Source organism: Pristiophorus japonicus, chromosome 4 (genome assembly GCF_044704955.1).
Source record: "Pristiophorus japonicus isolate sPriJap1 chromosome 4, sPriJap1.hap1, whole genome shotgun sequence".
Lineage (NCBI taxonomy): Eukaryota > Metazoa > Chordata > Chondrichthyes > Pristiophoridae > Pristiophorus > Pristiophorus japonicus.
In genome coordinates, this window is record NC_091980.1 from 239,574,593 (window position 1) to 239,588,872 (window position 14,280).

A 14,280-nucleotide genomic window follows, 5' to 3' on the forward strand; every position below is an offset into this window, starting at 1 on the left:
AAAATCTGCAAAAGGACATAGACAGGCTGAGTGGGCAAAAATTTGGCAGATGGAGTATAATGGAAGGTGTGAGGTCATGCACTTTGGCAGAAAAAAATCAAAGAGCAAGTTATTATTTAAATGGAGAAAGATTGCAAAGTGCTGCAGTACAGCAGGACCTGGGGGTACTTGTGCATGAAACACAAAAGGTTAGTATGCAGGTACAGCAAGTGATCAGGAAGGCCAATGGAATCTTGGCCTTTATTGCAAAGGGGATAGAGTAAAGAAGCAAGGAAGTCTTGCTACAGTTGTACAGGGTATTGATGAGACCAGACCTGGAATACTGCGTGCAGTTTTGGTTTCCGTATTTACGAAAGGATATACTTGCATTGGAGGCAGTTCAGAGAAGGTTCACAAGGTTGATTCCAGAGGTGAGGGGTTGACTTATGAAGAAAGGTTGAGTAGGTTGGGCCTCTACTCATTGGAATTCAGAAGAATGAGAGGTGATCTTATCGAAATGTATAAGATTATGAGGGGGCTTGACAAGGTGGATGCAGAGAGGATGTTTCCACTGATAGTGGAGACTAGAACTAGAGGGCATAATCTTAGAATAAGGGGCCACCCATTTAAAACTGAGGAGAAATTTCTTCTCTGAGGGACATGGATCTGTGGAATTTGCTGCCTCAGAGAGCTGTGGAAGCTGGGACATTGAATAAATTTAAGACAGAAATAGACAGTTTCTTAAACGATAAGGGAATAAGGGGTTATGGAGAGCGGGTAGGGAAGTGGAGCTGAGTCCATGATCAGATCAGCCATGATCGTATTAAATGGCGGAGCAGGCTCGGGGGGCCGTATGGCCTACTCCTGCTCCTATTATGTTCTTATTTATACTTCAGCTACTGGTCTGATGCTGATTGTAGTCCTGATTCCAGCCATCAAGGGTTAAGAGAACCAGAGAAAGACGCATGATCATGGCTAGGGTAGGGGGAAGCCTTGGAGAAGGTTTGGCTTGGTGTGCAAAGGGAAGGAGCAGAATAGATAGCCTACGTCTTAATGACAAACATAGAAACATAGAAAATAGGTGCAGGAGTAGGCCATTCGGCCCTTCTAGCCTGCACCGCCATGCAATGAGTTCATGGCTGAACATGCAACTTCAGTACCCCATTCCTGCTTTCTCGCCATACCCCTTGATCCCCCCAGTAGTAAGGACTTCATCTAACTCCTTTTTGAATATATTTAGTGAATTGGCTTCAACAACTTTCTGGGGTAGAGAATTCCACAGGTTCACCACTCTCTGGGTACTCTGGGTACTGCACTCACAAAAAGTCCATGAGCTCCTTGCACTTGTTGGATAGTGCAACTCGTTCATTATAGCTGGTTCAAAAAGAAAACTGCTTTGGGATTTGGGAATTATTTAAATTTAAGAATTGGGCAAAAGTTGTAATGTTGAGTATATGTAAAATAAAATATAAGAGTATCCATTCCAATGTTGAAAAATAATCAACTGAATTTTCATTTTAGTCCAGAATGTTGATCATAATAGATTAAATGTTTCTGCTTTTTGTGCCATTGTTTTTAAATACTACTTGTCAAAGTCAAAAAATATATTTTATTTTATTTCAGGTTGAAAATTTCTTTTGCATGGGTTCCCCTCTAGCTGTTTTCCTAGCATTGCGTGGCATACGTCCTCAAAATAGTGGTCTGCAGGATCACATTCTACCGAAAAGTATCTGTGGCCGGTTGTACAATATATTTCACCCAACTGACCCTGTGGTGAGTTCTCATTCTATATGTAATGCACCTTAACCATGTTTGCAGTCTTTTGAACTGTGAGGTAATAATTGGAATAACAGTGAAAGTGGATTTCTTCCCATCTTTTTGTGTCCTCTTTCCCAGCAAAGAGGACAAGCTCTCAGGCCTTCACAACACCATTGATAACCAGGCACAGTGAGAGATATTAAGGGGTCAAAGAGGAATTGAGTGGTGATGAGGTACATAACGCAGTATGCTAAAACAAAACAAATCACTTGCATATTTGCAGAATTGCTGGTTATATGTTGGCCTTTCACTTTTGGACCTTGATTCAAATCTCACACATGTTGATGGGATGAAAATCTTGTCCGATGTTGCTGTGAAGGCCTATAAAATAGATAATTGCTGGGGTTGGAAATCAGGAGAATATCATACTGGTGCAATAGGGGTGCTCTTCTGTTTGGAGCTAAAGAAGACTGGACTACATCAAACAGGGTGCCTTAAATGGAAAGTATTTCATTTCCCTATTATTTAATTTGATTTGCATAAGAAAAAGTTAAATAAAAATAGAAACTCTTGTCTCCCAGATGGTGTAATGATTTAAACATTTGTTTTACTTTATGACCTGGGTTACAATACAGGCTAGACTAATAACCCTCTTTGTTGCCAATAAGGATTTTGAGTGAAATAATAGACACTCTCTTCCTAGTTCCTACTGATACAAGCAAAAGAGGAATACTGACGTTGGCCCTGAAATTGCAGTGAGTATGACAGCGTACTCAGACTAGGCCGCCATATTCCCTTTGAAATCCATCACAATTTTGGGATTTCAGTATCTGGAACTTGAAACCTGTCAATGTACGCGTTGACATGCCATCCACGCGGGCCACGAAAAAGCAATTGCCAGCGCAGAGTTGGCCAGCGATTGTGCATGGAATTCTTATGGTTGATGCAAATAGGCCCAGCTTTGCATTAGCGTAAGGGGATATCTAAGCCATTAAGTAAAATTTTCATATTATTAATGGTGCACATACACTGTATGAAATGAGTTTATGCAAACATTGGCCCGGATTACATAAGAACATCAGAAATAGGAGCAGGAGTAGGCCATACGGCCCCTCTAACCTGCTCCGCCATTCAATAAGATCATGGCTGATCTGATCTTGGCCTCAACTCCACTTTGTTGCCTGCTCCCTATAACTCTTGACTCCCTATCATTCAAAAATCTGTCTATCTTTACCTTAAATATATTCAATGACCCAGCCTCAACAGCTCTCTGGGGTAGAGAATTCCAAAGATTCATGACCCTCTGAGAGAAGAAATTCCTCCTCCTTAGCATTTTAAATGGGCGACTCCTTATTCTGAAACTATACCCCCTAGTTTTAGATTCCCCCTCGAGGGGAAACATTCTCTCTGCATCTACCCTGTCCCACCCCCTCAGAATCTTATACGTTTCAATAAGATAACCTCTCATTCTTCTAAACTCCAATGCATATAGGCCCAACCTGCTCAATCTTTCTTCATAAGACAACCACCTTCATCTTTGGAATCAACCTAGTGAACCTTCTCTGAACTGCCTCCAATGCAAGTATATCCCTCCTTAAATAAGGAGTCCAAAACTGTACACAGTACTCTAGGTGTGGCCTCACCAATACCCTGTACAGTTGTAGCAGGACTTCTCTGCTTTTATACCCCATCCCCCTTGCAATAAAGGCCAACATTCCATTTGCCTTCCTAATTACTTGCTAAACCTGCATGCTACCTTTTTGTGTTTCATGTACAAGGACCCCAGATCCCTCTGTACCTCAGCATTCTGTAGTCTTTCTCTATCAAAATAATAATTTGCTTTTTAATTCTTTCTACCAAAGTGGATAACCTCACTTTTTCACACATTATCCTCCATCTGCCAAATTTTTGCCCACTCACTTAACCTATCTATATCCCTTTGCAGATTATTTGTGTCCTCTTCATAACTTGCTTTCCCACCTTTCTTTGTATCATCAGCAAATTTGGCTACGTTACACTCGGTCCCTTCATCCAAGTCATTAATATAGATTGTAAATAGTTGAGGCTCCAGCAGTGATCCCTGTGGCACCCCACCAATTACAGTTTGCCAACCTGAAAATTACACATTTATCCCAACTCTCTGTTTTCTGTTAGTTAGCCAATCTTCTCTCCATGCTAATATATTACCCCCAACCCCGAGAGCTCTTAGCTTGTGCAGTAATCTTTTATGTGGCACCTTATCGAATGCCTTCTGAAAATCCAAATACACATCTACTGGTTCTCCTTTATCCACGCTCATTACATCCTCAAAGAACTCTAAGCAAATTTGTCAAACATGATTTTCCTTTCATAAAACAATGCTGACTCTGCTAGATTATATTATTATTCTAAATGTCCTGCCACTACTTATGTAATAATGGACTCTAGCATTTTCCCAATGATAGATGTTAGGCTAACTGGTCCATAGTTTCCTGCTTTCTGTCTCCCTCCTTTCTTGAATAGGAGCATTACATTTGCGATTTTCCAATCCGCTGGGACCTCTCCAGAATCCAGGGAATGTTGGTAGATTACGACCAATGCATCCACTATCTCTGCAGCCACTTCTTTTAAGGCCCGAGGATGCAGGCCATCAGGTCCAGGGACTTGTCCACCTTTAATCCCATTAGTTTGCCGAGTACTTTTTCTCTAGTGATAGTGATTGTTTTAAGTTTCCCCCCTCCCTATAGCCCCTTGATTATCTATTATTATTGGAATGCTTTTAGTGTCTACTACTGTGAAGACCGATACAAACTATTTGTTCAATAAGATCATGGCTGATCATCGACCTTAACTCCACTTTCTCAACTAATTTCCTTATCCCTTGATTCCCCTAAATTCCAAAAATCTATCTATCTCAGCCTTGAATCCATTTAGAGACTCAGCATCCACAACCCTCTGAGGCAGAGAATTCCAAAGACTCACAACCCTCTCAGTGAAGAAATTCCTCCTCATCTCTGTCTTAAATGGTCTACCCCTTATCCTGAGACTGTGCCCACTAGTTCTAGATACTCCAGCCAGGGGAAACAACCTCTCAGCATCTACCCTATCTATTCCCTTCAGATTCTTGTATGTTTCAACGAGATCACCTCTCATTCTTAACTCCAGAGAGATTAGGCCTATTCTACATAATCTCTCATCATAAGACAGCCCTCTCATCCCAGGAATCAATCTAGTGAACCTCCGTTGCACCGCCTCCAAGGCAACTTTATCCTTGCTGAGATAAGGAGAGCAAACCTGTACACAGTACTCCAGGTGTGGTCTCACTAAGGCCCTGTACAATTGTAGCAAGATTTCATGACTCTTATACTTCAACCCCCTTGCAATAAAGGACAACATGCCATTTGCCTTCCTTATTGCTTGATGTACCTGCATGCTAGCTTTCTGTGTTTCTTGCACAAGGACACCCAAATCTCTCTGAACAATAACACTTAAAAGTTTCTCACCATTTAAAAAATATTCTGTATTTCTATTCTTCCTATCAAAGTGAATAACCTCACATTTCCCTACATTGTACTCTATCTTCCACCTAACTGCCCACTCACTTAGTCTGTCTATATCTCTTTGCAGACACTTTGTGTTCTCCTCACAGCTTACTGTCCCACCTAGATTTGTATCGTCAGCAAACTTGGATACATTACACTCAGTCCCTTCATCTAGGTCATTCATATAGATTGTAAATAGCTGAGGCTCCAGCACTGATCCTTGCGGCACCCCACTACTTACAGCCTGCCAACCTGAAATTTACCCATTTATCCTTACTCTCTGTTTTCTGTCCATTAACCAATCCTATATCCATGCTAATACATTATCTCCAATCCCATGAGCTCTTATCTTGTGTATTAACCTTTTATGTGGCACCTTATCGAACACCTTTTAGAAATCCAAATATACTACATCCACTGGTTCTCCTTTATCTAGCCTGCTAATTACATCCTCAAAAAACTCTAATAAATTTGTCAAACACTATTTCCCTTTCATAAAACCATGCTGATTCTGCTTAATCATGTTATGATTTTCTAAGTGCCCTGATACCACTTCCTTAATAATGGATTCCAGCATTCGCTCGACGACTGATGTCAGGCTAACTGGCCTGTAGTTCCCTGTTTTCTCTCTCCCTCCTTTCTTGAATAGCGGTGTTACATTTGCTACCTTCCAAACTGCTGGGACCGTTCTCGAATCTAGGGAATTTTGAAAGATCAAAACCAATGCATCCACTATCTCTGCAGCCACCTCTTTTAGAACCCTAGGATGTAGGCTGTCTGGTCCAGGGGATTTGTTGGCTTTTAGTCCTATTAGTTTCTCTAGTACCTTTTCTCTACATATTAATTACATTAAGTTCCTCCACCTCATTAGACCCTTGATTCCCCATCATTTTAGGTATGCTTTCTTCTACTGTGACGACAGATACAAAACATTTGTTTAATGTTTCTGCCATTTGCTTATTCCCCATAATAATTTCTCTTGCCTCAGGCTCCAAGGAACCAATGTTTACTTTTGCTACTCTATACCTTTTTACGTACTTGTAGAAACTCTTACAATCTGTTTTTATATTTTATATTTTATATTTCTTGCTAGTTTTTCCCTTTTTATCAATTTTTTGGTCACCCTTTGCTGGTTTCTGAAACTCTCCCAATCCTCAGGCTTACTACTATTCTTTGCAACATTATAAGCTTCTTCTTTCAATCTAATGCTATCCTTAACTTCTTTAGTTAGCCACGTATGGATTACTTTTCCTGTTTACAGTTTCAATGATGTGTAAAATTATCAAAAATTAAATTTTTAATGAGGTTGATGGAATGAAGGTAATTACGAATAAAATTCCAATTCTGTAAATTGTATAATTATTAGATTTTGGGATTCCATTGCATCTCATTTGGGGATTCCCTTTGTAAATGCTTAAAATGGAATTCTGCTTTGTGATTGGAGGACCAGGCCCATGTGATCCCACGTCCACTTCCTGTGTTCCTGGGATCCTTGGGTCCATTACACAGCCCTCTGCCTCGAGGCCGGAGACCAGACATTTTCGCAGCCTTGCCGCCAGTAGATAGGTTCGTAATTCTTTCACGGGTGAGGTATGCCTCCGACCGCAATTTCCAGTCCAATATTTTGGCACTAAGTTGACAATCCATCACAGAATCTATAAGGATGTCTGATGTGGGAAATGAAGAAATCCACACTGTTACAGTCGAGTGCTCCTTTCAAAGTTGGGTTTAGATGCATTGTTGATTATGAGAACTTTTATGCTGCATCTGGTCCATGCCTCAGCATCTGAATGAGGAATATAATGGCACTGGGTGAGAGAAAAGCAAAGAATGTTTATTTCAAAGAATTCCCTTGAATGGACATCCCTTACCTTGATGAGCACAAAGTATAAAAAGTAATTTAAAAAGTATGCCCTTTTGGCTTCAGTGGTTTCTGTGATATTTATTGGTGACCGGTACCTGAAGCTTCTGCTTAGCCTCTTACTTGATTAATTTCTTAACTAAGTTTTCATGCACAGTAGTTTCTCTAATATTTTGCCACTTCATGTGTGCAAAGCACTTAAAAAGGAAATGAGTCAGAGACTTGACAAGTGTGATATCTTAATTTACTTGTAGGCCTATCGACTAGAACCTCTGATCCTGAAACATTACAGTAATATTGCACCCCTCCAGATTCATTGGTACAACACAACTGTCTTAACAAAGTATGATGACATAAGGCCAACCTTCATCAAGCCTGCCAAAGAGTCGCTGAATCCCTCAACGGCTCCCTCAGCATCTACCTCAAACACAGAAATGGAAAGTGTACCAAGTCCAAGTACATCGCCTGTCATGCCTCGACGAAACTATGGGGAATCAATAACCAGCATAGGGAAAGCAAGTATAATGGGTGAGGAATTAGAAATATATCTGTTTATTTTTGAATTGAATTAAATAACTGTGGAGAGGATGCAATGAAGCAAATCAGATTTATTCTTTGGACCTTGTAAGGCATTTATTATTGGCATTTAATGTATTTGTATCATAAATTATAGGGCCTGTAGAACAGTTAAATGACTAAAAGGCAATGATTTTTTTTACATCCTGACTTTAAATTTTTATTTTTTTTAATTGTACTTTTGTGAAAATTGGTTATATTAACCTGCTTGCCAGTTTGTTCCCTGGCACTGCTTAGACCACCATTTTAGAATGAGAAAACTATGTAGCAAGCATATTGTTGCATTTGCCATATTGGTATTTTTTAAAGTTAGCATTTCCCTAGTAGCACAGTGGGTAAATGCACCAATTGTGAGTTTTGGAACAGTACATACTATGATCTGAATTTCCTGAGTTGTGGTATTAGGGCAGGCATATACAATGGAGCAGCTCCATGTTGTGCCACATCCCTACCCATCGAAATAGTATTTGCAATTTTCTGCTGGAAGTTGGCAGAAGAGCAAATTTAAATAATAAGACAATCAGATCGTAATGTCAGAAATCCAATTTTGCAACTTGGATTGCTTGTTTGCCATGTAACTTTAAATCTGCTCCGATAAAACATGCATCCAGCATTAGTGGCATATCAGTGTGGAAGTTGGTCAAAGAGTCTCTGCAAGTACAACAACAACTTGTATTTATATAGTGCCTTTAACATAGCAAAACATCCCAAGGCGCTTCACAGGAGTGTTAGAAGATAAATAACATACAAGTATGTTTGAGTTTGTGTGTATGTATTGGCACATATGGCAGAGCCTGGTCTCCAGTCGTCTTGTATCCCCCTGCCACTGGACCAAGACTTTGCTTCAGCCCGTGTGGTGGCTGATGTGCAACGGCCAGTACCCCACGTTAAAAGAATTCACGCACAGACATCTTCCACCGTTTAAAATGAGTTCATCAGTCACCTGAGTACTCATTGTTAATGTGGAAGCAAGTCATCCTTGACCCCGAGGGACTACCTATGATGACGATAAAAGAATTGACACCGACCCACATAAGGAGAAATTGGGGCAGAATGAGGTAGATTTTAAGGAGCTTCTTAAAGGTAGAAAGAGAGGTTAAGAGGCGGAGAGGCTGAGGGAGGGAATTTCAGAGCTTATGTCCAGGCAGCTTAAGTTACAGCCACCAATGGTTGAGCGATTATAATCAGGAATGCTCAAGAGGCCAGAATTAGAGGAACGCAGATATCTCGGGAGGTTGTGGAGCAGACACCTCAGGATTGTGGGGCTGGTGGAGATTACAGAGTTGGGGAGGGGCGAGGCTGTGCAGGGATTTGAAAACCAGGATGAGAATTTTAAAATCAAGGCATTGCTAACCGGGAGCTTAATGTTGGTCAGTGAGCACAGGGGTAATGGGTAAATGGCATGGTGCAAGTTAGGACATGGGCAGCCGGGTTTTGGATGACCTCAAGTTTGCGTAGGGCAGAATGTGGGAGGCCAGCCAGGAGTGTGTTGGAATAGTCAAGGATATGTTGATCATGAAACTATCAAATTGTCATTAAAATCTCAACTGGTTCATTAATATACTTTAGGGAAGGAAATCTGCTGTCCTTACCTGGTCTGGCCTATATGTGACTCCGGTGGTTGACTCTTAATTGCCCTCTGAAATGGCTGAGCAAGAAACCACTCAGTTGTACCAAACCGCGACAACAAAGTCAGCACTGTGGGAGTAATTTTACCACAGGACTGCAGTGGTTCAAGAAAGCGGCTCACCAACACCTTCTCAAGGGCAATTGAGGATGGCCAATAAATGTACGCCTTGCCAACGATGTCCACATTCCCATGAATGAATTTTTTTTTAAGTCAAGTCTGGAGATAACAAAGGCATGGCTGAGGGTTTCAGCAGCAGATGAGCTGAGGTTGCGGGGTAGGAGACAGATAATGTTACGGAGGTGAAAATAGGCGGTCTTAGTTAGGCCACGGGTATGTGGTCGGAAGCTCATTTCAAGGTCAAATATGACACCAAGGTTGCGAACAGTCTGGTTCAGTCTCAGACAGATGCTCAGGAGAGGGATGGTGTTGGTGGCTAGGAAACACAGTTTGTGGTGGTGACTGAAGATGATGGCCTCGGTTTTCCCAATATTTAATTTGAGAACATTTCTGCTCATCGTTGGACAAGCATGATTTGAATGCAAGGCCTCGGATTCAAGCCATGCAGCCAGCCAGATTGAGAGGCTGGCTGGCTGCGGGCGGATAGGCCTCAGAAGCGAGGGGCCAGTCCGGGGGAGGTATCACTGGAGGGGCATCAGGGATCGGCGGATGAGAGGATAGTGTGTGGGTGTGGGGGCGGGGGGGGGGGGGTTATGTGGAGGCAGGATTGGGGGGGGGGGGGGTGTTCTGGGAGAGAGTGTGTATTATATTTATGCTTGGGGACACCTGACACCAGAGGGCACCACTGTCTGATGTCATGCAGGCAATACAGGAAGTCGGATCTTGCTCTTATCCGAAGTGGGAATAAAAGAGATCGGGTACATACTCGAGGCAGTTTATAATAACAGGACTCTTATGTTATTACATTGGTGATAAGGTAAACTAAGAACTTTCCTATTTACAATGGGCACTATTGGAATTCTGCACAAATTCATGGATGGCGAGGATTAGGCAGATTTTGTCGACCGCCTGGATCAATATGTTTATGCCAACAAAATGAAGGGGGAGGCTGATGCAGTCCGTTGCAGGGTGGTTCTCCTCACCGTCTGTGGTCAGAAGGTTTACGGCATCATGAAGAACCTTCTCTCACCTTTATGTCCAACTGCTAAGTCTTACGAGGAATTGTGAGATTTGGTGCGTGACCATCTAAAGCCGAAGGAAGGGATCATCATCTCATGCTATCATTTCTACACACATGTCTGTGCTGAGGGCCAGGATGTGTCGGGATTCGACACCGACCTATGACGTCTTGCTGAGCCGTGTAAATTCGGAAACACACTGGAAGACATGTTGAGAGACTTTTTTGTGATAGGCATCAACCAGGATGTGATTCTTTGGAAGTTATTGGCCGAAGGGAAATTGTACTTGAAAAAGGCCATCGCGATTGCCCAGGCATGCATGACAACTGATGAGCACTTGAGGCAGATATCATCCAAAGGTCGGAGCTCCACGGCAGGCTTCTCAGGTACTGTAAACAAGATTGTGTCGTCTTCTGGCAAAGCTGCTCGTGGCAGGGCCAAGCCAAATGTTTACATGAAACCTGTAGCTGCTCAGAGCCTGACAACTGGTACGAAGCTGAGTTCACCCTGTTGGTGTTTTGGGGGCAATCATCGGCCTCATCAGTGTCGGTTTAAACAATACTCCTGTAATGGCTGTTCGAAAGTGGAACATCTCTAGAAAATGTGCCCTCAACTGAGCAAGTCTGCTGCTGCTGCTGCTCATCATATTTTTGATGATGACCAGTCCAGTGCTGATTTTGATACACAACCTGAGGAGGAAGTGTATAGTTTGTATTCGTTATCGTCAAAGAGCCAGCCGATAACTGTTAATGTGAAGCTGAATGGTGTGCCTGTATCAATGGAGCTGGACGCGGGTGCAAATAGTCGATCATGAGCCAAGTGACATTTGACAAGCTGTGGGACACTGAGGCTGTGAAGCCTAAACTGAGTCTAGTCAAGGCCAAGTTGCGTACTTATACGAAGGAACCCATACCTGTGATTGGTAATGCAGTAGTCAAGGTGTTGTATGATGGCGTGATCAAAGATCTACCATTATGGATCGTCCCAAGAAATGGTCCAACGCTGTTCGGTCGGAATTGGCTCGAGAACATCAAGCTGAACTGGAGTGATGTCAAAGCGTTGTCCTCGGTGGACGACACTTCTTGTGCTCAAGTGTTGAACAAGTTTCCTCCTTTGTTTGAGCCTGGCATTGGTCATTTTACTGGAGTCATGGTGCAGATTCACCTGGATTCTGATGCAAGGCCCGTCTATCACAAAGCTTGGTCTGTCTCTTAGGATGAGGGTGAAGATTGAGATTGAGCTTGACAGACTCCAACGTGAAGAGGTCAGATCACCTGTCGCGTTCAATGAGTGGGCCAGCCCTATTCCTGTGTTGAAGAGTGATGGCACTGTCAGGATTTGCGAAGACTACAAGGTTACGATTAACCGATTCTCAAAACAGGTTCAATACCCGTTAGCGAAGGCTGATGACCCCCTATTCGCCATGCTAGCTGGTGGAAAGTCGTTCACTAAGCTAGACCTGATGTCGGCCTACCTGACACAGGAGCTCGTCGATAATTCGAAGAAACTGACCTGCATCAACACCCATAAAGGACTTTGTCTACAACAGGTGTCCTTTCAGAATTCGTTCGGCTGCAGCCATATTCCAGAGGAATATGGAGAGTCTACTGAAGTCCGTTCCTAGAAGTGTTGTGTTCCAAGATGACATTCTGGTCACAGGTCGCAACACCGCTGAACATCTGAACAATCTTGAGGAAGTTCTACATTATCTGGACAAAGTGGGACTCGGGCTGAAACGTTCGAAATATGTCTTCATGATACCTGAAATTGAATTGCTTGGTAGGAAGTTTTCTGCTGATGGAATCAGGCCGACTGATTCAAAAACCAAGGCCATCAAAAATGCACCCAAGCCTCAGAATGTGACAGAGCTGTGTTCGTTCCTTGGGCTACTCAACTACTTTGGTAATTTCTTACCCAGATTGGGCACTTTATTAGAGTCACTGCATTTGCTACTCAGAAAAGGTAACAATTGGGTCTGGGATATGTCTCAAGATGGAGCCTTTAAGAAAGCTAAGAGTCGGCTCTGTTCAAACAAGTTGCTTGTTCATTATGATCCGTGCAAGCATCTTGTATTAGCCTGTGATGCTGCTTCATATGGTGTTGGCTGTATACTCCAACAAGCCAATGAGTCAGGTAAGATACAACCTGTTACGTATGTTTCAAGAAGTTTATCAAAAGTGGAAAGAGCTTACAACATGGTGGACAAAGAAGCTTTGGCCTGTGTGTATGGTGTCACAAAGATGCATCAGTACCTGTTTGGTCTCCGTTTTGAACTCGAAACGGATCACAAGCCAGTGATTTCATTGTTTTCTGAAAACAAAGGTATTAATACCAATGCATCGTCCCGTATTCAGAGGTGGGCGTTGACATTGTCTGGCTTTAATTACATTATTTGTCATAGACCCGGTACTGAGAATTGTGCCGATGCACTGAGTCGTTTGCCTTTGCCGACACCTGATGTGAAAACGCCTCAACCCGCAGATCTAATGTTGGTAATGGATTCTTTTGAGACTGATTAAACTCCTGTCACTGCTCAACAAGTTAGGATCTGGACCAGCCATTACCCTGTTTTGTCGGTTGTGAGACGTTGTGTCCTCAGTGGTGATTGGTCTGAAATACCTATGGAGATGTGTGAAGAGACCAAACCTTACACCTGTCGCAAGGATGAGCTGTCCATTCATTCAGATTGTTTACTGTGGGGCAATCGTGTCATAATGCCTAAGAAAAGTAGAGAAAGATTTGTACGTGAGCTACATAGCACTCATCCCGGTATTGTTATGATGAAAGCCATTGCGAGGTCTCCTCTATGATGGCCTAGAATTAATTCTGATCTGGAATCCCGTGTGCATCAGTGTAATACTTGCATGCAGCTAAGTAAAGTACCAGCGGAATCTCCGTTGAGTCTTTGGTCGTGGCCATCCTAAACCATGGTCGAGGATCCACATCGATTTTACGAGTCCATTCCTTGGAAAGATGTTTTTTGTTATGATGGATGCATATTCAAAGTGGATAGAGTATTATTATGTCATCCAATACATCTACAGCCACTATTGAGAGCCTACGTGTTATGTTTGCTACTCATAGAGACATAGGAATTAGGTGCACGAGCAGGCCATTTGGCCCTTCGAGCCTGCACCGCCATTCAATAAGATCATCGCTGATCATTCAACCTCAGTACCCCTTTCCTGCTTTCTCTCCATACCCATTGATCCCTTTGACCGTAAGGGCCATATCTAACTCCCTCTTGAATATATCTAACGAACTGGCCTCAACAACTCTCTGTGGTAGGAAATTCCACAGGTTCACCACTCTCTGAATGAAGAAGTTTCTCTTCATCTCGGTCCTAAATGGCTTACCCCTTATTCTTAGACTGTGACCCCTGGTTCTGGAACTCCCCAGCAACAGGAACGTTCTTCCTGCCTCTAACCCGTCCAATCTTATATGTTTCTATGAGATCCCCTCTCACTCTTCTAAACTCCAGTGGATACAAGCCCAGTTGATCCATTCTCTCCTCATGTCAGTCCTGCCATCCCAGGAATGAGTCTGGTGAACCTTCGCTGTATTCCCTCACTAGCAAGAATGTCCTTCCTCAGATTAGGAGACCAAAACTGAAAATATTCCAGGTGTGGCCTCACCAAGGCTCTGTACAACTGCAGTAAGACCTCCCTGCTCCTATACTCAAATCCTCTAGCTATGAAGGCCAACATGCCATTTGCCTCCTTCAGCGCCTGCTGTACCTGCATGCCAACCTTCAATGACTGATGTACCATGACACCCAGGTCTCGTTGCATCTCCCCTTTTACTAATCTGTCACCATTC

The 14,280-nt window shown here is 42.8% G+C and overlaps 1 protein-coding gene and 1 long non-coding RNA gene across 5 annotated transcripts in view; one reads left to right on the forward strand and one right to left on the reverse strand.

Annotated features, from left to right (window-relative positions):
* Positions 1 to 14,280, forward strand: part of ddhd1b (DDHD domain containing 1b) — a 154,293-nt gene that overhangs the window by 118,106 nt on the left and 21,907 nt on the right. For 2 of the 3 annotated variants that reach the window (XM_070879197.1, XM_070879198.1), the window contains exons 10-11: positions 1,603 to 1,752; positions 7,374 to 7,647. In XM_070879197.1, coding sequence (XP_070735298.1) covers positions 1,603 to 1,752; positions 7,374 to 7,647 — 424 coding nt within the window. The remainder of the gene's footprint in view (positions 1 to 1,602; positions 1,753 to 7,373; positions 7,648 to 14,280) is intronic. The other variant, XM_070879199.1, reaches the window with a different exon arrangement.
* LOC139263319 (uncharacterized) overlaps positions 6,514 to 14,280 on the reverse strand; it is a 70,487-nt gene continuing 62,720 nt past the window's right edge. For both annotated transcript variants that reach the window (XR_011593104.1, XR_011593103.1), the window contains one exon: positions 6,514 to 7,044. This is a non-coding gene — a long non-coding RNA (uncharacterized lncRNA). The remainder of the gene's footprint in view (positions 7,045 to 14,280) is intronic.